At 39.7% G+C, this 24,874-nt stretch overlaps 2 protein-coding genes across 10 annotated transcripts in view; one reads left to right on the top strand and one right to left on the bottom strand.

Annotated features, from left to right (window-relative positions):
• SHQ1 (SHQ1, H/ACA ribonucleoprotein assembly factor) overlaps window positions 1–24,874 on the top strand; it is a 1,172,872-nt gene that overhangs the window by 344,274 nt on the left and 803,724 nt on the right. The window lies entirely within an intron of this gene.
• The window catches only part of CHL1 (cell adhesion molecule L1 like), a 108,700-nt gene that overhangs the window by 21,770 nt on the left and 62,056 nt on the right, over window positions 1–24,874 (bottom strand). For 8 of the 9 annotated variants that reach the window (XM_052679006.1, XM_052679004.1, XM_052679002.1 and 5 more), the window contains 12 exons: window positions 24,439–24,629; window positions 17,627–17,749; window positions 16,432–16,602; window positions 14,875–14,922; window positions 12,927–13,047; window positions 10,469–10,653; window positions 5,819–5,950; window positions 5,362–5,499; window positions 4,637–4,748; window positions 3,820–3,986; window positions 2,767–2,932; window positions 1,473–1,597 (listed from right to left, as the gene is read on the bottom strand). In XM_052679006.1, coding sequence (XP_052534966.1) covers window positions 1,473–1,597; window positions 2,767–2,932; window positions 3,820–3,986; window positions 4,637–4,748; window positions 5,362–5,499; window positions 5,819–5,950; window positions 10,469–10,653; window positions 12,927–13,047; window positions 14,875–14,922; window positions 16,432–16,602; window positions 17,627–17,749; window positions 24,439–24,629 — 1,679 coding nt within the window. The remainder of the gene's footprint in view (window positions 1–1,472; window positions 1,598–2,766; window positions 2,933–3,819; window positions 3,987–4,636; window positions 4,749–5,361; window positions 5,500–5,818; window positions 5,951–10,468; window positions 10,654–12,926; window positions 13,048–14,874; window positions 14,923–16,431; window positions 16,603–17,626; window positions 17,750–24,438; window positions 24,630–24,874) is intronic. The other variant, XM_052679008.1, reaches the window with a different exon arrangement.

The following is a 24,874-nucleotide window of genomic DNA, read 5'->3' as shown; positions in this document are numbered from 1 at the left end:
GACAGAATTTTTCAGATAACGATCCTGAGTTTTCTTGTGCATCTCAAGGCACATCAAAAAGTGTTAAAGGTTATGATTTTTTGTTTTTTCTTTCTTTATATTTCCTTCCCATGTTTCCTTAGGAAAAATCAGGAAAGCCTAATTTGATCTACAAGTATTTTGCCGTTTTAACTTGGAGTGTTTATGGGGCTAAAATTCTGTATATTAATTTGAAGACATTGATGGTGCGTCTTTGAGGTGCCCAACCTGCTGTCTGTTCATCAATAATAAAACAAATACCTAGAAGAATTCTAATTAAGCATTTCTTTTGCCCATATTCTTACACATGCAGCTGTTCCACACTCAGTTCTTAAGTTTTATCTCACTAATCTTTCATTGCAAAAGAAGCCAGAACTTTTCATTTGGAATATAAACATTGTTCATCTAGCAAGACCTTTCTTAAGTACAATAAACATAAGAAAGAGCAAAAGACTGCTCTTCCTCTACTGCAAATTACCTTTTTAAAAGTGAATACAGCATGCCATGAAATTTTCATAAGTAATTTAAGATACAGTTTACAAACATCTTGAATTATATGGTACTAAAGAACACAGTAACATAAATAACAAGCATAGCAACTTCTTAATTTACTATTTACTGAAAAATATCATTCACTTAATGTGTGGAAAAAAATCTTCAGTGTCAGATTGTGTTAGCTCTGTTGCAAGCACTGCCAAAATGAAAAAATATGTTAAAATTAAAAAACCCCTTGAAATTATAATGACAAAAGTTCACTGCAAAACAATATTCTAGCAGTTGACTCATGCCCTCAGGTAAGCGTTAGAAGCTGATGGTGCAAAGGACTGTGCATTACTACACAGGTTCATCCCCTTAATTCTGAGTGGTTCTTCAGGCCAGCAGGCACTGGTAAGGATGCTAACAAGGCCAAGTTGGAGGCTGTCTGGGTTGAGATCCTCCTCTGCTATGGATTTGCTGTTTCCCTCCAGCCAATAATTTATGCTCACAGAGATAATTAGTCCTTTTAGATGCATAACTGCTCTTCAAGAGAGTTGGATATTTAAACATCGTCCTGATGCCTTCCTTCCTCACATCACAGTCCAAGTAATGATCAGCACAGAAGCCTCCAGTAAAGTGCTGCAAAGAACTGACCAACGACTTCAAAGCAGAAGCAGTGCCATATTTAATATGCTATTACACTTCCAGCCTGGATAAGTTCCTACAGCCCTGGGTGACTCCTGAACTGAGAACAACAGCTACTTAATCTTTGAAGTGATCAACTAAACAGAAAACAGATGTTTGCTTCAGCATTTCCCATTCCTGCGAATATAAAAAGAGGGCACGTCCTTAACTGAGCTTAACAAGTGAGGGGCATGCTCCATCTAGGTCACTGAGGTAATTGAAATGGGCAAGAGAACCAAATAAACAGAAGTACTGCATCAAGCTGTAGGCATCCTAAGAAAATATCTGCTTACCAAGAACAATTAACCGTGTTTTGGCAGTGACACTGTCAAGAGAAGTGCTAGCCACACATGTGTAAACGCCTTGATCCTCTGGCATCACATTTGATATGAACAGTGTGTCCATGTCCGTAATTATTCTACAGGGAAAAGAAGGGCACATACAAATAGAAAAAGTACAATCTGTAAGACAAGCGTATAATATAATAATATTTTCCTGAAAAACTGTTCAGGAAAAGCTTAGCAAAGGAACATTTTGAATAACCTAATTGCACATTAGATCTATTTATTTTAATGCAACTGTAGTTGTATTATTTACTATGGCATAGACTATTATTTGCATTTTGTTACAATTTAGACTCCATGGCCTGAAGGTGGCATGTCTTTCTCGTTCTGAAAAGAAACACATTGATATGCATCAGATGAGCATTGGGAATGTAGGGTTTTGACACATCACTAACAAGGGAAACCAATGATCTTAATGTATAAACTTTTAATAGGGCTGAGTAAAACTGAATGTTCCCAGCCCACTGGTGTCATGCCCTGTGCACCAGGGCAGCTGGTACTGATCCAAGCCCCTGGGTTCACTAGGTTGAAAACTGATTGGGCTTTTCCCTGGCTCTACCACCTCACTCTCCCAGGCCTTGACAGGACCCTCCTCCACCTCTCCTGTACTGCAGGGGTTAGGACATCATCCCTCTGCTTTGTCTAATTAATAAATATATCTGAGAGCCCAACGTGGGGCCCTTCATACAGACTAAAGGCCGATCTCCATCCCATTACAGTCAATGGACATAAAAAAGTAGACAGAAATTCAGCCTGCACTTGCACTCCCCTACTCACGTGGGAAAAACTCATTGATGTGACTATACACTGTCCCACAGACAAGTTTTCTCTATTCACTTTAACATCACAAAGATTTGTTTTGGCCAGCTATAAAACACAGGAAAATTGTAGTTTAACTGAAGTGGAGAGACAGAGCTCCAATTGACCCCAAAAGGGTTAGAGTTTTATTTTTGGGTTAAACCAACACTTACTGGCATTGTGCCATGACAGTGAGACAGGGTAATTCTGTCAGGTGTAATTCTCAAAACAAAATATTATGCCAGTCATGGCAATGCACGGATATAAATGTGTATTTACATGTATATAAAAATGCAGATCTATTCACATGTCAAGTGAAGAATTCTCACAGACAGAAATTTGCATTTCAAGCTACTAAGTTTCATGTTTATTAATACTATTGCTCCAGCACCATACAGCATTATTTCAGCTGAGCTCAAGAAAACTCTTGTTCTTCTCTGCTTACCTGCTGTCTTGTATGCTGCTGACTGACAGCTCATATCCATCTTTCCTCCAGGATAATTTGAAGCTGTTTTTCAAGTGTGAATCATACTCAGACTGACATTTCAATAAAATTGAATGCGATTTCAACACTTGGGGGTTCTTTGGAGTAATGACAATTTTCGTAGCATCTGGTTGATCACAGAAAACACTTCGATTAGGAAAGAGAGATTATTACATCCAATTTTCACCGAGCACCTCATATATAGGAATCAACTTCAGGAGCAATGATCATGTCTTTATCTATCTATCTATATACAAACACTTCAAGCAGAAGAGGCTGGTTTTGAAATGGAGATATGACAGGATATAATTTTCTATCTTGAAAAATTCTTTTTTAGCTTAGTCCAAACCACAGTGTTCTAGAAAAAAACAAACATACACACTCAAAAAAAAAAAAAAAAAAAAGCTGGAATATGATTTTTATGTCCAATTGCCATTGAAATAGCAATAGCTTTGGCAGTGAACCAAGAAAAATTACAAGCCTATTAAAGTCAAGTGAGAAAAAATACTGCAATCAAGTTTGTTCTTTTAATTGCCTCTAATCTGAATGCAGAAACAGATGAGTAAGTAGGAAGAAAGCACTTCTCTTTACAGTGAAATATTGCTTTGTGAGAATTTCATTGTACAATTTCATGTTTATTATAACTGTAAAACTTACAAAGCAAAGAGACTGGCCTGAAGTAGAACACAAAAAGACTTTCTTCTTTCTTGACTGACTTACAGCAAATGTGAATCTCAGAGTGCATTTGAGGACTTTGCTAACTGAGCATTTAAATTCTTTCTATTGGCAAGGCCTAATTCCTAAATAACTTCGTATACAACTCACCATCCTGAATCTGTGTCCTCAACAGAAAATATCCATTCTCATCATGACCCTTAGGGAACATGCCCAACCAACCAATGAAGTACTTTAAAACAGAACCTTACAATCAAAGCCCCCTCACTCATCCTACTGCAATGCACATGATGTCCATTGTAGACATTCATTAAGCTTGGAAGGTAAATGAGGTATTACCTCTTATATCCAGATTTGCTGTGATTGCTCTTTTTCCAACAGAATTTGCTACCCAACAAGCGTATGATCCCGCATCTTCCTTCTTTGTTTCTTTGATTTCTAGGGTGCCATTTTTATTTAATTCATAGCGTAGCGCTGAGAGTGGCTCTATGCTATCATCCTTAGTCCTAAAGAGAATAACAACAGTTATGGCTCATTTCAGGGATTGCAGGAACCACTATTTTATGGCTAGGGGACAGGTGAGTTTAGAGTCAGCATGTCAGTCTACTCACAGTCAGGCAAATCATAAAGGGACATAAGCTTCCTGCAAATGTACAACATACTGACAGTCTCTAGCAAGACCTTTAAACTACTCTAACCGAGCCTCTAATCCATAACTGTCATATGTAATTTTATTGCAACTGTCAACTGCTATGTCAATCCAGTGATTTCCAACCATATGGAACCACTTTCGGGTAGATGTACTCTTTAAATTATTGCCTTTCCAACTCAGCAACGTGTCCAAACTTCAAAAGGTGCCAACATTAAACTAGGGCTGATGATTTGGCTACAGACAGCTTGGTTCTGTTTAATAAATATCCCAGCAGCTCTTACACAAGCATCAAGGACTTTTATCAACCTTTCATTTATTTAAAAATTAATTAAAAATATACATGTATCAGGGATCTTGAGAGTACACTTAGACAAAGCACACAGATATTAAACACAGTCTTGCTATAAATTGCTAATTTATCTTCTCAAAACCAGCTAATTTTTCAGTGTTTGGGAAGCCTAGATAAAATTATTTCATGTGAAAAAGTCATTCTCAATAGCTTACCATCTAATATCTGCTGCAGGTGAGGCAAAAATTTCACAGTGCAGGAAGGCACTGTAACCAACAACTGCAGCATAGTTTTCACCATCTGAAGTCAGGATTAAGGGAGCAATATCTGCAGAACAAGATGCAAAACAAACAGCACTACAATTCAGAACTGGCCTATAAATATGGGCCCTGTATCATACCCTTTTCCCACCATAGAGAGGTCAACTGAGCTCTCATAAGCCTCAGTGGTAACAGTGGTTGATTGCTGGATGTTTCAGATCACTAAATCTTGGCTTCAGGATAGAGAACACGCTCAGTTCTGCTTCCCTGTGAGACCTATCTTATCAGATAACTTCCCATCACAATGTTTCTTCAAACAACAGGCTAAGCATCACAACTGAAATTAAAGATTGACAATCCATAATACCTTTAATAATTCAAAAAACACAACTGTGGCCACAATCCAGTCCCCAGTGGTCTTAATACATCTGAATTCTAAAGGTTTTGAGCCCAAAACAACCACCACGTTGTTAAAAATATCAACACTCAATCTAAGTATTGCTCATCAAAAGGCTTGTTGTGTGAGTTTGGACAACATATTTCTTAAAATCTGGCTCAATGCAGCAGAACAGTGACATGATTACAAACCCAAAGCTATTCCGAAGATCTAAGAGTTATCAAAGTGGGACACCTCAGTTACATCTTTCCTGTAAACACAAAAGAGGTGGAAGACTACTCACTGAGGACATTCACGTTGGCACTAGCAAGGAGGGTACCATGCTTATTACTGGCCTCACAATGGTACACAGCAGTGTCCTGAAGCTGAAGGTTGGTAAGGCTGAGCTCCCCATCAGAGACTCGCCCTCTGAAGGTCCTACCTGCAAAGACCCAGACCATGTCAGAAGATGGTGCTTATTAAGAAATACGAAAAAAAGAACAGAAGTCAATGAGCATGAGTGTTACTCAACAGATGGGAGCAGCACTGGGTGAGGGACTCATGGGTACCGCCCCTACTTTATTCAAAACCACATTTAAATAGCTTAAATATTTAAAGTATTAATTAAATATATCTGAAGTTACACCTAAATAAACATCAGACAAGTTGTCATTTGGTGCACTGGAGTTTGTGCATTCCCTGAGCGTGATACATGTGCATCTCACCCACTCCCAACAGGATGATGTTGGACCTTTACTTACTATCAATGGGCATCCCGTTAAGTTTCCACTGAATGGTTGGCTCTGGGTTGCCAATGGCCTCACAAAGCAGCAAAAGATTCTCTCCTAAGCTGTAAACACCACCTCTGGGCTCCTTAATCCACCGAGGAGGCTCTGCAAGAGGGACATGGCATGTAGCAGGCATCACAGTCAGAACAGTATAACTCTGTTATTACTGTGGTTCTCCAGGAGATGGCAAATGCAGTCAGCAGTTTCCACAGCTCCTGGCAGCCTATTGTGCAGCTGCAGTGTATTTCTTGCAAATTGACATTAGAAAAAGTAAAAATTAGCATTAACACATATCAATTTCTGTCCTTCGGCTCTGTAAAATGCAAACGTTGGGGAAAGTGTGAAAGCAATGGGCAGTGTCTACCCAAGTGGAAAACGAACACTGAGGAGATGGAAGGTGAGAGGCTGGGAGAGAGGTAAACTTAATTGTGTCAGTATTTTCACAAGGATCCTCAGACAGGAGATTGCTGCCTTTGAAATGACATGAGACTATTTCTGCAAGTCAGAACACAATGCAAACAGCCATTCAGCTGAGAGACTTACTAGATATGAGCAAGGGGTTTGCATCAGCTCGCCCAGGAGGGCAAAGCATGGTGATGCAGGAACAGTGTTGACCACCTCCATCTGCTCATTTCTGTGTGCTGGGTAGATGCACTGTGCTATTCATTCAACAGCCTAGTTTTCCATTGTGTATTCAGCTCAGATGCTCACACATAGCATGTTAAAGCATACTGAGGCATGGAATGGGAGGACCACCACTCTAAGGAGCAAGTTGCCCACAGGGTGGAGGTAGAGGAGCGGCAGTTGGCTGCTGCATTCCCTATGGCCTCTCTCCCCAGCACTGCCAGTTAAACCAGGACAGCTCTGTCCTTTGTAGAACCACCTCTGAACATCAGATATCCAGATCTCATTAGAAAAAGGAACAACCATAAGGGAGGGAAGGGAACTGAGAGAAAAATAAATGCATTAATCTGATGAAAGCTTTCTGCTACCCACAAACCAAACGCGTTGAGCCTGCCTACACTGCAGAGCATGGCCTTGATCCAAAATACAGCCTCACATTTGTCATTATCTCTCCCTGAGAAGCAGCAAAGTTCCAAGTTTTAATTCCAGACCTGATGCTACCTCTCTTCTGCTGGCCCTGAGCTGATCGCTGGACTCCTCCATCCCTCCTTCCCTATTAGAAAAAGATGAGCTAATGTGTGGGAAGCATGAGGATTCATTAGTTAATTCTCATAAAATGAAGATTAACAGTGTTGCTGTCTGGTAATACATCTCCAGATGCTATCAATGTGATATACTAAAACAGTGTCATTGCTCATATTCACACAGAGACATTAAAAAAATACCCCTGATCTATGCTAAACAGGACACAAGCTCTGCCATTTCCACTTCATAGCACCCATGAAGAGGTGCTGTTCAGCAACAGCTAAAAAACAAAGTAAAATTTAACACACCAAAGCTTACACAAATTTCGTTCACAGTACAGATTTCTTCTTTCTGTAATGCTGGTTGCCCTCCTGCAGCACAGCACACACAACCACATTTGTTATGCTTCCTTATATTTGACTCCAGGAAAAAAAAGAAAAAAAAAGCATGCAGCAGAACGTTTTGGTTTTGCCAATCTCTTTCTCTCTTCTCTTTACGTTTTCATCAGAAAAAAAATACAGTTCAAATGCATGGAGGTAAAAGGAGGTAATGCTCCTGATGATTTTTTCCCCTTACTGTGTCCACCACAGAGTATTTGAGACAGGATGCTTCACTGTTTTGGAGGAGGTCAGACACCAGGCACAGCCTACATACAAAGCATACAAAGCACACTTCCTATTTTCATCTGTCCATTCCCTTTTGAAAGTCAACTGCAGATAATATTCCACTGCTGCTTTCCTTTCTCAGCACAGCAATTGCTGTGGTTGCCCCAAGGAAGTGATGCAACTGTGAAGTTTCAGTCAATGAGATTTTGTCAAGTATGAAATACAATTTCACAGAAAGGTTGAAGAACTTCTCTTCTTTGTGGCTGATGTGCTATACCACTTATAAGTACATAAAAGGTAATAATAACAAAATACACACTTACACTTTAACAACAGCAACAACCAGTGGTTGGACAATCAAATTGTTAATCTGCACAAGTAAAATAGCATGGCAAATGTTTCACTGCACAATATATCCTTGCAGGTAAGAGTTATAAATCTGGCCTATCTAATCAACAGATTTATACTTTTTATATGAATATAACGATAGGTCTGAAAACAGAAAGGATCTAAAATGGTAATCAAGCCCATTCTTGTGCAATACACCTACAACACATGGGGTGGTTTTTTTTTCTTCTTTTTCTGCAAGGGCTGTATTTCTGACCAGAGTTCAGATTGTGATCCAGTATATCTTCGAGACCAGTCTCAGCAGACATCTTCCATCCTGTGTTTAGGAAGCCAATTAGTGCTGCCTGATGAGAACTGCTTTGCACTTGTGCTTAGTGAAGCCCATTCTTTTTATTCCCGACCACTTTCCCAATTTGTCAAGATCACTTCAAATTCTCCTTGCATCTACCCAAGGTCTGGCAATCCATCTCACTCTAGGATTGTCATCTTCAGATTCATGTGCAGTTATCACTTTGGGGTCTGCATCCCAGCTGAAACAGCTTCCCCATGAAACAGGGAGAACTACAGCTTGAGTCTCATTAAACCAAGCAGCAATCTATCTGCTGGTTTCACCTATTGTATTTTTCTCTAGCTCAATAATGAAAGTATTACAAGATATAGCTGCAAAGGCCCTTAGCTATTCTCTCATTACGATAATTAATCATTACATTGTAATGATTATTTCTATTAAAGACAGCCTTGAAGTCTCAGTCAAGATCAAGGCACTGTGATAGTGGCAAGAGTTTGAGGTTATATAGTCCCCCAAGCCTAGCATATAAGCAATAATTGAATAAACAAACATTCTCAGTTAAAACAATTTGAGAGCTTGTTTCCATTTTTTTAATTGTTTGTTCTCTCTATAACAACAGGCTTTTTGTGCCTCTTCCAATGTTCTAGGCTACATCTTTCCTTGCAAAGAGATTAAAATACTCAAGTAGTCAACAAATTTGCTGGCTGAACATTTTCATATGATTGGTAATAGTTGCCTGAATCGTTGCCCTTGGAGTACTGTAGGATTAGAAAGTGGGCTGCACGAAAATATCATCACTTCAAACTGCTATTCAGAAATCTGATGTGTTGGTTTGAGAGCCTAAAATATCAGAAAGAAGAGCAGAGGAAGTGACATAGTGCAGGAATGATAGCGAAGTCTTGATTTATACACCAGCATCAGATTGAGCATAGTTGGCAGTTAATAACTGAGATAATTTTTCTTCCATATTTAATTTTCTTTTCCTTGCATACATCCCTTGAGAACTGCCTGTCAGGCACGAGGATGCCCTACATCAGCAAAACCTCCCTGAAACCAACTGAAATTAATAATGCTCACTTCCCCCAACTCAAGATTTGCCCTTGAGTGTGCACATGCGAGTTGCAGCAAGAATGATGAACATGCCCATCTCTGATGAATGTTAATGACATTTTCTGTTTTGAAATTACAGGAAAAAATGCTATTTGTGCTCATGATACTCTGCATGTGAGGTCCTAATAGGCAGAATTTCTGTTAGTGACACCAGCTAAAGTTAGTTATACAAATGAAAAATGAACTCAACAGGAATTGCAAAAGCGTTCTTTACATTGCAATGGTTAGAGTGTATTTCTTTCTTTCTTAAAATACTTGCTTGCTAATGAGTAGAAACCACAATTTGTCCAGAAGATTGCCTTCCTCTAGAGATGGGGAGAAAGAGGGTCAATAATCTGGACTGCTTAATAAATGTTATTTCCCTGGTACTTTAGTTTTTGCAGCTCCTGCAATTTTCTTTGAAGGATTCAATTTTTACAGGCAAGAAAATCATAGCCAGATTGTTAAAATATTCAGCTAGAGCAGTGATGCTCCAAACCATCTGTAATGATTTCTAGGAGTCAGCACTTCCCCTCCATCGCAGCTGAACACTTGCCATGCTTTGGTATCCTCTGCCTCACTTCCAGGAAGGGAGAGAAGACTATGACACAAAAGGCTGTGCCAAGTGAAAGGGGAGAATTTATCATGTAAGGAGAGAATTCAATTTTGTAAACGAAGAGAGGAGTGGTACCATATGCATTTAACTTTGGTGTAAACTAAAAAAAAGATAATTGAGCTAAATGATCTGGCCCAGTATAGACATTTTTACATTTTTAAGATCAAGTAGAATAATTACATTCTCTAGTCTGACTGTCAGATTAATACAAGACATTTTATCAATACCTCCACTTGACTAACTTGCATCTTAATGTATTGGATCTATAATTTATGCATATATTTGTGCTTTTGCTTACTCCTTTGTAAAGCCTTCATGGTTTAGGAAAAAATCACACATTAATTCTATTCAAAAACAAATGCTCCTTTCTGCAATTTTCCCAGAACTAGAGGGCAGGTCCTGCTAGCAAAAGTTGATATCACTGGTTAAGTTTATGGTTTATTAAAAAGTGATATTAGAAAAATTTACTTCCCACTGATCACCTATCAATGTTCAAAATAAAAAGCTCAGTAAAACGTACTCCTCACCTTCTACATGAACATGGAATTCATGTTTTGCTCTGCCCACAGGGTTGCTTGCCATGCACTGGTAGGTTCCTTCATCAGCTGCAGACACGTTCTCTATCTTCAGTACCTTCCCAAATTTATCTGTTACAGGTTTGTCCTTGGGCAAGTTTTCAGTAACTTTGACCCAGCTTAGATGAGGAGTTGGGCTAGTAGTAAAGAAGAAAAAAAAAGATTTTGAGTTGGATACCAAGATGCTGTAATGATTCATATTAGCATAGCTGCTGGAGTTCATGCATATGAGCTGCAAGAAGTTTTCAATTGTTTGAGCTCTTTCAAAACCCCAAGCAATAGTACAGGCTGTACTATAGACTACTTCTAGTCAACACTGTCCCTTGATTTGAAGGACCCCTATGAATAAGTCCTTCATAGCCAAGCCCAGGCCATGGCACAAGGCTGCATTCCTTGTAAACATTGGCATGAACTGTGTCAGAAGGAATGGAGCTCATCTTGTCTGACTCCAAAAGGGCATTCTAGGACAAACAAGGAGGTAAAGACTTCACTGGAGTGACTTCATTCAGCCTTGCTGGATTAGGAACACTTCCAGACATTGGAGATGGCTGAAAATGTTCCTTACACTTTCAGAAAGCAAGTGGCAATGACACAGAAATTCAGGACAGACTGCTGTATGCACAGTCCCAGCTGGGATTCATGACCCCGACACCATACACTTTGTCATATCTGCTTACACTTGTGTCCATCTGTCACGGTGGCAAAATGCCCAGGCACAAGCTACTCAAAGGCCCAGGTACCAAAAAACCCTATGGCTTTCCAAGAGCAGCGAGCATAACGGTACAAATGTTCTGTTTCCTGCAAGGGTTCTTTCCTTGCTTGTCTACCAAAGTCTGGCACCATGTTGCCTCAGTGCCACACTAGGGAATGCCCTCCCGACATTGATGTTACTCAGATTATAAGGTTTCAGAAATGACAGATTGGAAATGTACTTATTTCCTTATTTTGCAATTGGCTGCCTCTGATCTTAGTTACTTGAAATCTGGTTCAGTCTTGTCCACTTCCCTGATTTGTGGGCATTTGGTTGGCTGGACTGGCAGAGGCACAGATAAAGCAAATCATTTTTCTGCTGGAAGTGGAGAATTCAACGAACATTTTATTTTTGCTTAAGCGCTGTGTTTTTGAAGCATCACCATTAAAAAAAAAAAGACTAATGACTGGAGAAATAAAGCTCCTTTTGAGCAGACACTTTGTTGTCCTTTGAAACTGAGTAGTAAAATAAAAAATGGCTTTTTGTTTCAAAAATAAAAAAGTTTCCTAGAAATTATTGGATGAAACAAAAACATTTCTTCTTTTCACGTTTTTCCAAATAGTGCCTTTTTTTTTTTTCTCCTCTCCTTTTGTACATGGTATTATTAGTTCCTGCACGTGAAAATACCTATTTGTGTATTTCTGAGATGATTTGCCTGTTCAGTACCTTGACAACATTATAAACTCATAGCTATGGATTTGTGGCCTGAGAATTAGTTTGATGTGCAACGAATTAAACAAGAAAGTGCTGCAAGAGGGAACTAAAACTCACTGCAGATAGCTGGAGCAAATCCAACCGAGACAAGTAATTCACCACCTCTCAAAAGATGGCAACCAACTGCAGAGGCATAATCTTGCCAACTCAAATGGTGATCAAAGAGCGATGCCTTTTCAACATAGAAAAACAAAATGCCCTAAAAATGTTTGTTCAGGCAGATAAATATCCTTTCAGAATTTTATAGGGGGGGGATAATTGCAGAGCTTTTAATATGGGTTATCAGTCTACTAACTGTAGTGTGCATCCATAGACCTGCAGCCCCACAAAAGACCGTGAGAACACAATGGTTTAGGTCTCCATTTAATAAAAAGCCCTATCACAAATAAACCAGAAGCAACTGTGCTTTCACTGTAGTTTAGCGATGACAGAGATTTTCTCTCTACCAGTTTTTTCTCTGGTGGTAACTTTACTGGGGCAGACTGCTGGATCTGCAAGCAGGCAGTAAAATCAGAAAGCTGGACTGAGGGCATAGTGGAGCTTATTTCTGCCCTGAGCTATGGCTGCAGAAACCAGGTCCAGAGATACAGCTTCATCTTGAGGACCACACTTAAATGAGCACTGTTCCTTTCTTTATTTACCTTATTTTGTCCTGTTAATTACAATACAAAATAAAATTGCTCTGATCTCATTTCCCAGCACATAATAGCTGCTTGAACTGCTCCCTGTATTATTACAATGAGCATATCCTCACTGAGATATTCTGCCATGCTTAGTACAGCCAGAGCCATCACTAGAGCTGCCAGAGCTCTGTGCTGCTTTACGAGGAGCACACTTCCTCTAGGAAAACACTGCATAAGTCTCAATTTAAAATTAAACAGACATATACAAACATTTGTAGCAGAATAAGGTGATTAAATCTGTGTATTATTTCACATTACTCACAGCCCTTCAGCAATACACTCGAGTTGCAGGACACCTCCCTTGATAACAGTGACTGATGAGCTGCTGCCAGCAGATTCAGGAGGGATCAGCAGTTTGGGTTTTCTTTCTTTAATAAAATTTGCTAAAATAGAAAATATATATAAGTTAGATTCAAAATCTTAGTATCTTTGCTTTTTCTTCCAATAACATTACAAACACTATTCTAGTCTGAAGGCTTCTGACATCAGTTTCTTACAGTTAGAAAATCGTGGCAGTGGTAACAGGAGGCAGCAGTACTAGGGAAGCTCCATTTCCTATGGCTTCACATACTTGCTTTCCCAGCACTGGCCCCTTTCTATCATATATGTTGGCCAATTGTTGATACACTTGATCTTTCAATTACTGATCTTCTGGTGTGCAGCATCTTTCTTAGCACCCTTCTTCTACATTGACTCTCCATCATTTTCTAAAACTCAGATGGAAACCCATCTTTCTGACATGAACATCCCCCAGAAATGCCCTTGTTATAATTACAAAATCTACGGTAATGGAGATAGAATTAGTAAAGGAGACTGTTTAAATAATAAAACAAGATTGGCCTGCATTTGATTTCAATGGACCATTTATTCCAGCCTGCTAAACAATGGTTTCATGATGAAACATGCATAGAGTTAAATGGCTGTTCAGTTATTGCTATAATAACAATTAGTACAGTAATGAATAAGTCCCCAAATGGTCCTAGTTCTTAAAAAATAGTCAGTTATGGATGATTTGGTGAAATATCATATGTATCTTTCTGAAAAATCTTTTATTTGTTTCATCACCCTGCTATTTATCTTTTCAAACCTGTGTTACAAGTGTTCAGAGCTGCAGCAAAACACTTTGTTGCTTCTGGACATGCTCACATGTTCTTCATCTGCCCTCCTGCTGCCCTAGGCAGGCATGCATCCCTCCACCAAAGCACTGCACACAAGCCTTGCCTGTTCTGCTCACACTGACAGCTTCCTTGGGACAAGTCCTGAGGATTTATCAGTACTTTGAGCTATTCCACCTTGAAATACTCAAGGAGATCCACTTTTCTAAAGCTCCAGTGCTCATTCAGCAGAATGAGGTGTTTCAGGAGTTTCAGATTTGACATCTTGAAAAACAGAGGCTCTCAGAAGCAATTTAACCAAACAAACTGGCTTCAAAAGCTACATATGAAAATGAAGAGACTTGTTTTTGGTTGGTTTTTTTTTTTTTTCTTTAACTAAAGAAACTAGCAGGTTAGAGAACAGCAGGAATAGCCACCAGCTGCCTTCTGAACTACCCACATTGTCTGCATACATTTCTGAGCATTTTTGGGGTATGACTCCACAAATAAGTGAGCACAAAACAAGGGAAGAGGTGAATCTTCAGGATGAGAAGTGCTTTGTTGGAGTGCTTACCTGTGGTGAATATCAAACAGCACAACACACAGCCAAAGTGAACCATCTCACGTTCACCCTGTGTATAGCTACAGACGTGCACAATTAACACACAGCAGCTAAAGCTCTGCAAATCCACACCTTAAGCTCACCCTGGAGTAATGCAGCCTCAGGGTGACCTGTTAGACATGGATTCAGAGTTTCAAACCACAGCAGCTTAGTGCCAGTGTTTCCTTCACCACCAGAGGAAGATGCAGAGTGCCATGCTCCGACTCCTGCTCTGAACTGATAACACTGCCTGACTCCTCACTTACATTACGTTCTGAGATGTGAATATTCCTTTCTTGAATAAGAAAACTACCTCTTTGTTAAAAACCCTTCAGATTTCTGTCAAAAAGTACAAGATGAGCAAATTGTACTCCACGGACCACTTAAATCCATCCCATTGCAATAAAAAGGCTTTTGTGATTTTTTCTTTTCATCTTCCCAAGCAGCAGCTCACATTTCATTTCAGCTGGTAGGTTCTCAGCGTAAGGGCTAAATAACAGATGCATTCAACTCACCCTTAGTAACTGCAGCATTAGGTGAGCCTGAGTCATTAGCATGCTTAACTGAAATAAATAAAAGTGACAACCAAATACAAACGTGCATAGTTGACATAAAATGAAAAGAAACAACAAATCAACCAAAACGAAACAATGTCTCCCCCCCCCAGTAAATTTCTGGCATGGAAGAAAAAAAGAAACAAAAGATGACATAAATCAACAGATGAACAATGAATTTCTGAAAATAAAGAAAATCATTTACATATATGCAATATTCTGCAAAATACTTCATGGCGATATAACCAACTTGGCAGAGAGAATAGTAGGCAACCTCCAGCTGAAGGTACAAAACCATGTGAATGCACACCTCACATCTACACTTGCACTCAGTCTCAGGTCTCCAGCAGCATGCATGCACACCAAAGCCTTTCTTTCAGAGACCCAGAATCAAACACTTGCCCCATTTTCTCTAATCTGCATGTGCACGACTGTGGGGCTGGACACATTATAAATGCTATGGAGGGCAATGTGGCATTTTGCTATTTATCTCACAATTATTATCCCAAGATACAGATTAAACAAGTATTAAGATACACAAACCCAGTATTAATCATTTATCTTTTTTTTTTTTTAAATCCTAACAAGAAACTCTCAAAATCATATATTTAATATTGGGCTTTCATTCACAAAGAAAAATCTCCTTGGCTTTCTGGACCACATAAACCCAAAAGGTCAGAAGCATTAACGAAACAGAAGACTGATATTAAGGGCACAGGCAGCTTCAGCTCTTGCTGCAAACCTTAACTGAATTCATTACAGCCAAAAGAGATTCAAGCAAAACAGGATGGCTCTGCAGCTGCTGTAAGCTGCCTCATCTCCACCAGCTTCTGCAGGGCCTTAGTCTTTTAACAGAGCTCACAGCATGCCCTGAAAACCTTCTAGTGTTTTGCAAAACACTCTGACGCTGCTCCCTGCACATTTCACAAGGAAAATGTTAATGCCCCATGTGTCCCTGTGGCAGCCTAAAGAGGGAGCATTCTGCTTCTAGCCTGCAATGCACGGGCAGCACGTGCTGTCGCTCTGGACCATCGCAGCAGTCACTGTTGCAGAGGTTGAAAATCAGACCTATAGTTCTTGCTGCTGAGCAGCCCATTTCTCCCTAGAGAAGAGGGGAGGGACAGTTGTGTCTCGTTTTTCATGAAAGCAAAGGCACAGAGGCTTCCAGGGCCAAGCCACCAGCAGGGCTGAGCCTGCAGCCCAGCCCCCAGGTGCTGTCCTCCCCAGCCTCAGAGCTGCACCCAGACCAACCAACAGAGCAGTGATGTGGAAGCCTCCATGTCCTCCAGACCCAGGCAAGTCCCATCAGGGACCACCAGTGAAGCAGGTTTCCCTCCTGCTTCATCACCTTTCACTGAAGGGAGAGCAGGAGGAAGGGCAAGGTACGATGGAGGCCCAACAGCTGCATCTGGGGGCTTTGGGGCTCACATCTGCTGATGTGATGCGATCACACTGATGTCTAGGGAGTCAAAAAAGAAAAACAACAATAAGCAAGAAAGAATGCATCCACAAACTTACAACGGGAAACCTTCAGTGTCATTGGCATTTTCTGTACAATTGTCCTCAGTTTTGGAAATGCTGCGAAGCAACAATAATCACTTCGGCTGTCATTTTCTTCCACGTTTGCAAAGTAGAGATCTCCCTTAAGGCTCATGGAGACCCTTTCATCTTGAGGAATGTGCTGCAAATCTAGCAAGAAAAAATAATTACAATATGGTAATGATACTGAGCTGCTTCACCAGTATGACTACCAATGCTCTGCTGTCATGTGTTTGCTTCCAGATACAGAACACAACTTTGATGTGAAAGAGGCAGAAGGTCCAGCACAACCCACGGGTTATTCACCAATACTCAGCATACAGAACTGCATGCACAGTTCCTTTTCAGCCAGAGAAAATGTCCAACACCTTTCCCCAATACAAAGGCTTGCAATGCTGATATGGAGGTCACTATTTGCAGATGTGCCAATCTCCTGACCACTTTGCTCTTCTGTAATTACATATTAGAGCATGGCAGCATTAGTATGGACTGGTGAGACTATACTGTCTCATGCTTGATCCAGCCATATGCAGACCTATGGAAAGCATGTATGTCAGGAGTGCAGAGGCTGCCTCATAAGATCAGAGGTTTAATCTGGCACACTGTCTCTGCAAGAACTTGGTCAACATCAAAAAGATACCCTTTGTGTCACATCGGTATCTTGCTTCTTAGTAGCCAGAAAACCCTACAGAATATAAATGCTGAAGAAACACTGAAGAATACAACAATGAAAATCATGTCAAAACTAAGAAACAATTATGCATACCTGAACTGAAGTTGTTTTTCTTAGTATCAGCATAAACTAATGGTTGATTCATGAGAATAAAACAGTAATAATAGACATAATATATTGGTACATTTTATTTTCTCTACCTTAAATGCAGCAGTCTTCCTAACTGGTAGATGTACTCACTGATATTTAAGCTCTGCTATGTAAAAGTTAATAAAACATGCTGTCAATGTACTCTACAATTTGCTTTTTCTAAGTAAAGACATCTCTATTGCACATTTTTCAATTTTTTATTTACTTATCAATATCCAGATCTTTTCCCCAGATACCTGCAGAATTACCACTCCCATCAGTTATAAAACAGATATGAAACTGCTTTGGAAACAAATGAAAACAAATGTTCTGTGTTTCCTTACATGAAGCACGTGTAAGTTGTTTACTTACCAATATTCATCCAATAGATATGCAAAGGTGGGATCCCTTTTGGGGGGTTACAGTGCAAGATCACAGAATCACCATGCTCCACGTCAAGGGGCTCAATTTTTTCTTTAGGGAATTTTGGTACATCTGTGCAAAAGCAAAGAAGCTCCTCTTTTACTGTTACCCTTGGAAATTTTCCTTTTAATTCCCAATAAAATACTTACCTTAACATCATCATTTGCATTCCTGGCCTTTAGGCATTCCTGTTGTTTACCAAGTGATAAAGAGTAACAAAGCACTTCACAAAGAGCAAGACATTTTGTGTGATTTTCATTCATTAAGTGATTTGTCCATGCTGCCCATGAGCTCTGCTGAAGAATTATTTTACTGTACTTATTTTCAAACGCTGTCATTTATTTGACTAGTCCCTGCCAGACTGCACATAGAGACAGATAACTGAAAGGGGATCCTAAAATGAGCACAGAGGACAGGGTTCTGGCAGATCTCTGAAGATCAAAAATCAGTCTGAGAGCACAGGCTCTTCTGGGAAGTCTTTGGCTGAACAGCAGTTCCCAAGAAGCCATGCAAGTCAGTGCAGGTGAGGACAGATATCAGACAGCTGTTCTGCCTTGTGCTTGCAGCCATCCCGACTCTTATCCATCTCCGGAATGAGATGAAGGAGAAGCCTTATGTAAAGACAGTATTGCCTTCACATGCCCTCAGGTGTAAAACCTCTGCTGTGCAGATCTGCAGGGTTCTCAGCAAGCTTGTCCTTCAGGATGCAGAGACGGGCTTGGCACAAGGAAATACATTGGAGGTCCAAAAGGAAAGCATTACTTGGGCTTAACTATAGGTTAAATAATTAATGGATCAAGAACTTGGATTAATCGCCAAGGGAGTCAGCAGACTGTTTAAAGCCTGAACGACACCTGGCAAAGATCATCAACCTGGACTGTATCAGCAGCTCCAAATGCAACTGGAGCACATCCAAGTAGAAAGGAAGTCGAGCTGGGCTGGAACCCCCCCCAAAGCAGCTCAGAGATTACTGTGAAGAAATTAGTCTGCAAAATGCAACCACTCCTTAAACGAATTTAACTAAGGCAGTTTCAGGGCGGACACTCCTCTGATTTCAGGCAAGTTCAAACTCATGAAAGTTTCAGTTCAGGCAACTTCATTAAACATTAAAATTATCAGCAATTAAACAGCTACAGAATGAAAGCATCCTGGCTGTGCAGGGCCAGATCGGCACAGAACTACTGCCATCCTGGTGTTCAAGGCATGAGAGGGCACTCTGGGAGCAAATAAACAATTTAATATGTCAGTAGTCCAGGAGCACTGCAAGGCAGCTGCAGTGTCACACAGCAGAAGTCAAACTGAAAAGGAGGTTGAGAAGAAAAACAGGGCCAGGACTGGGGAGCTTTTTTCATTGTAGCATTAGTGAACACAAAATGAAGCAATCAATTCAATGCTGATTGCCTGAGTGCAAATTGGTCATAGGTTGTTTTTGTTTTGTTTTGTTTTGTTTTAATATTCAAAAGTGTTATTAATACAAATAGAAATTATTAGGGAAAACAACATGGATCTGATGAGCATCACCCACTCTGTAGATGGCATTTCAAGTAAGGGAAAGAACTGTATGTTAAATCCAATACATTCAATAGTCAATACTCTTCAAGCCCTGAAAAGTGCATCTCTTGACTCCTGGAGAGGGAAAACATTTCCCAGTGGGAAAAAGCCAATTTGTTGACTTAAAGTTTGCTTACTTTTCCCAAGAGCACATCACTCAATAAAGCTAGGAGTGCTGGATTGGGTGAAGGAGAAGGGATTTCTGACTAAGTCAACAAAATCAGGTCAACAAATAGACCAATAGAGGGACTGCTCATCTAAGGCACGGGAAACTTTTGTTCAAACCCATTTTCTGCCTCATTTGGCACAACAATAAAATCTGGGTCTCCAATACCCCAGTTGGGTGCCATAATCACTGGCCTTTCCAGTCAGCTTCTGTAGCCAATAATTACCTAATTATACAAAAAGATATCAATTCCCACCAGGAGACAGTGAAAAATCACCATCTTGGAGTCAATAGCTGGCAGTGCAGGCATTCCTTTCAGCACAGGCCCAAATGCCCACTTTGGTCCCTACTGAGGGAAGCAGTGCTGTGAACCCCAATGTCTTGTATAACTTTAAAACCTATTTGAACAATGAGGTGTTTGAGGCTCCTTGGGTTTTCTACACTGTTTCATTTCACTTTGTTCAAAACTTTTTTGTTCCTTCAATGCATAACTGGCTTTTAACCCTTCAAGTTTTATGAGAGAGGAAAATTCAATTTTCATAACAAATTCCTGAGTCAAATCTCCTGACAAATATATTTACTTGCTGGTGCCCCATCGGTCTCAAAGACTAGAAAAATGATTGCTTCTGAAAGGAGATTTATTAAGGCTCAGAAGCTAATATCACTTTAGGCTTTGGCTCTTGCACATCAGTTTTCAGTACATACATGGAAGAAATGTCTGGCTTTCTTTTCTGCTGTGCTGCTCTGTTTTAATTGCTGGATATTCCAGAATCAATCACTACTGATTTGTGGCTGATCTCAGAAACTATCACCATCAAATTAAGCTAGAAAGTACTGCAGAAGATTAACTGTGTCACAAAAGTGACACAGAATGGAGTTACCAAAGCAGCACATGGACACTGTAAAATTTACAACCAATTGATCTCTTTGCAGCAATAGCACTGAAACTGTCACGTCAGTCCTACATGCAATTCCCCACATACAGACATAATGAGAGAGGCCAGAGAATCCAGAGTGGCTCTAGTGCTACATCTCACATATCCATAACGCAGGGGAGAATGTTATTTAATGGCTCTGAGAAAGGCTTGCTCAAGTACCAGTGGGAGGACACTCACAACACAGGCAATCAAGGTGTGAAATAGCCACAGGGAAGATGACAAACTGCACACCTGACTTCAGTTATGGAAACATCTTCTAAAAGCCCACATCGATATATAAAGCTCCCAAAACAGTAGCGGGAAAGACTTCATTGCTAAAGTATTATTTCCTGCCAAGGCTGTATCTTGACTGATGTACAGCATTCAAAAACCAGAATCACAGTGCTGTGGCAGTGTATAAACCATGGAAATGAAAGATTATCTGTTTCCAGAGTCATCTGTATAAGGAACCAGTCTCTATTTAATCCCCGGGGTGACTCAAAGTTTAATGACCTAACTGCACTTGAGATTAGGCTGAAATACCAGTGACAAATTAGGCTGGCTGAAAGAAATTTCAGAACAGAGGCTGGGTCAGTCCCTCCTACTTATCTGTTCAGAATATGCAGCAGAGACGTGGAAAGCAAATATAAAATCCGAATTTGAGTTAAGCTGCATACCGAAGTTTAGCACCTGACTCTCAGCACTCTGGTGCAAGCAGGACTGCTGCAGGTTTACTCAGACGCCTGTTAGCACACTCTTTGTTTCTGTCCTAATGCTAACAGCTGTAATGACTTTGTACAATTACAACTGTACTGAGGATGAGAATTTATACCAGATAGAGAATGGAGTGCATTTAGCCTGGTGTTTTACATGTTCCTGGGAAAAGCACTGAGAGACAAACTGAAGGCAAAAGATAAGTAAGTAAAGGTAAGTAGCTGTAGAAGTCCTTGGTACCACTGTACCTGGTTCCTGTCATTAACTGGTTTAAAATGGGAGCTGATTCATATTTGAAGTCAGCAATAAATATATATTTTGCAAAACCATTGTAGGAAAACATCACTATGCACAAGGTCTCCTTTTATAACTTTCTCTGTAGTCATTGTTGGAGATGTGTCCTGGATGCACAGTTGTATCATGGATATGACAAAATCCCTAAAAGATATAAGGGTAATGAATAATAGAAATAATCACTTAAATTCTATACCCTGGAAATTCCTAGCTCATCAGATGCTTTGATGAGGAGGTAAACAATTTGTTATACACATGTATGGCACAACACATCAAAGAATCTTAAACATCACTTAAAATCACCAACCAATGAGTACAGCTAGAGCAGCTTCCTGTATTCAGCTCAGTGCATCAACTGCTATTCTGGTCCATGCTGTAAATGCAGTAGTTAAATCTGTAATTTCCACTGCAACCTTTGAACTGTTTATCAGATATTACCTGCTTTTGTAATGGATTTTTTTAATTGCTTCATTACATTGAAAAAGTTAGGAAGCCTGACTGTCAGGAAGTCTGGGGATGTCAGGCCCCTTGCTCTCAAAGAAACAATTGTCTCTCAAGCAGACAATTTTATGTCTAGGCTCTGTTTCCACCCTCAGAACTTTGGTCTTTTAGAGCAAAGGCTTTAGAAATACTGAGCATAAATTTTAACTGTTTGCCATGAAGAGTCTTTTACACTACAGTTAATTAAAGAAGTTTAAACCCTACTTCTCCTTCTTCTGGCATTGGGCCTGCTCAGTAGTTTGAGCAACAGACTCCCTGAATACAGGAGGAAAGGAACAGAGGTCTGTGTTCTCACCACTGCATCCATCTTCATTTTGCACGTATCCTGTAACAATTTAGACTTTGTAAATGATACAAAAATGCAGATTATTCTCACAGTCAACTCTTCCTCTTTCTCCTTAATGTCAACATATACAGAGGAGGTGGGGTATTTTCATTATGTAGGTGACATTTAATGATCATTCCTCCTGACGTTGCTAATGCTTTCCTGGAACGACTACTCTGAGTAAATACTCTTTTGTTCTCTTTTTCAGCAGCAACTTTACTTTCCTTACAAACCTGGTATTATACTTCTGTACAATGGAAATTTAATTTATGAAAAAAAAAAACCCTACCCTAGTCTGTCTTGCTGTTTTCTTCTTTACTTCATTGGCACAGCAACTTGCCAAGCAGCTTACATTTTACTTGAATACAGCTGGCAAAGCACTGCCACCTCTGCATCATTATCATGAATACATGTAGTGATCTCATATGTACCAGTCGCTGCTTCAAAACTTGTGGGTGAATAGGGGTAATTTATCCCAAAGTCTTCTGTGTCTGATTGCCTAATTTGCAGCAGTTCTGTGCACCAGCAGATCTCTTTCATTTCAGCAGAGTTACAGACTATCCAGCGCTTCAGAAAATGAAAGGTGTCTTCTGTGATCCCTGAATCCTGATTTAATTCACAGCATCTACGTTATACAGTTAAAGAAATAGAGGCAGAAGTATATGAATTCAAGTAAATGCCCTACTGTCATTTAGAGGGTTTTCAAATTTTCCTCTTCTAATTTCATGTTTTCCTATACTGAGTTTATGATCAATATTGCCTTTCTCTTCCTCAGTTACTCTGAAAAGACAAGTTCCCAAATTTCTTGATATGAAGCCATCATAAGAACGTTGTCCTGGCCAATGCCCAGCTAGATGACCTCCAGCTTTTATCAGTCAATTTTGTTCACATCCACGACCCCAGTCCTGAAAGCCACCTCATTTTCCCTCTGCCTTCCTCTGTGCTATGGAGCACAGATGAAATGGTGAGATGAGATGGAAATACTCATTTCTATGATCAGTAATTTTCATAACTACATCAAAGTTTTGAGAGCTCATTTTCCATTCAACTCCAGAACTTTATATTCTTCCCTTGAATATTTAATACTACACCCTGAATGCTACTGACACCAGGCTAACGACCTTATGGTTGATTGGATCACCACCCTCCTTGAGTTTCCAAACACTTGCATTGTTTGCTGTTTCACAACAATAAGCTGCTATTTCTCCCATCCTCCCTCTGACTTCACATCCCATGCTCTGAGATGGAGACCATCCTGTCTGCCCAATTTCTGGGCACTCAGCCCCACAGTAACCAGGCTGGAATATTACAGGCTTATGACTCTAAGCAGCATTTACCTTCCAATAAATATTTGGAAAGTGAAAGTATGATTCTTAATTCTTTATCAAATACACTTCTCTTGTATTAGAAATAACGCTAACTGAAAAGTTTCCCCCCTTTTTTTAAAAAACATTTTCCTGGCCTTAAATTCAAACCATCTTTGTTTTCACATGCATTTCTATTCATTGCCCACCACATTTTTAATTTTTCAAATATTTCTTGCACTACTACTTATGTCACTTTTTTTTTTCTTCTTCTCATTTGTGCCATTTGTTTTCCCTCTCCAAACATTTCAATATGCTAATGATGTACTGGTATCCTCTCTCAAACCAATTATTTCTGTCCAGATTAGGCAGAGAATTTTATCATGCGGCAATTACCATCAAGAGCTCTACTTTCTTCTTCACAGAAAGAGAAAAGTATTAGAAGTGGAAGCATCACAAGAGATAGCAGAGGCTTTAAGCAAATACAAATCAGAATAGAATCCTGATGGGTTTCATGAAACAGGCAAAGAAAGCAAACTACAAAGGCATTTAAATAGCCAAGTCGAAACAAATAATCGTTTTCTGTCACTGGACATTCGGTTCCCCTGGGATAGTTATTAGAAAGTTTATATTAATTTATCCACTAGCCCAACCCCTTGAGGCCAAGTGTAGCTCAGAAAGCAGAAGTAAACAATACATGTTTTCCAGACTAATTTATCTGGGAAAACAGATGTGCGATTTACCCCACTGTTTTTGTATTAAGTGAAGATGGTGAGGAGCATCACTTGGAAACATGTAAGACGAATGGTGTGGTCTGAATCTCCTGCATTCAGATTTTATTGTTCAGATTTCTGGTCTCAAAAATTGGAATGAAATAAAATCAGTTCAGAGGGCACAAAGTTTTCTTTCGGGCATCCACTGATTTACGAACACTATTTCAAAAGTTTTTTTTACATGAAGTATAATGAAAGTGAAGCAAAAGCCCTTACTTGGAACAATGAGTTCAATTTCTTTTGACATGGCAGTTCCCAGCACATTGGATGCATAGCAACGGTATTTCCCTTGAAAATTGGTGATGATTCCATGGTTCTGAATCACAAATGTCCCAGAGTTGTTACGTGTGATTATTCTGGGATCAGATAACAGATCAAATGGTTTTCCATCCTTTGTCCAGTTGAAACTGAAAAATAAAACAACAATTACAAAGGAATGGCCGCAGTATAGAGAATACAAAAAACAGTGGAAATTATGGTTCCAACACTGCAGTGTCAAAACAAAAGAAAAATGAAACTATATAAAAGGATAGTAAAATGAACGCTGTGCTGCTATAATTTGTGCTAGCTATTGAGCTATTGAGCATGTCTGCTATTGGACAGTTCACTTTTGGACAACTGCCTGTGACACAGAATAAGAACTGAGAGCTTA

The sequence above is a fragment of the Tympanuchus pallidicinctus genome, unplaced genomic scaffold (genome assembly GCF_026119805.1).
Source record: "Tympanuchus pallidicinctus isolate F22 unplaced genomic scaffold, pur_lepc_1.0 scaffold17, whole genome shotgun sequence".
Taxonomy (NCBI): domain Eukaryota; kingdom Metazoa; phylum Chordata; class Aves; order Galliformes; family Phasianidae; genus Tympanuchus; species Tympanuchus pallidicinctus.
Note: the sequence above shows the minus strand (reverse complement) of the source record. Positions and strands in the feature narration are given on the sequence as shown.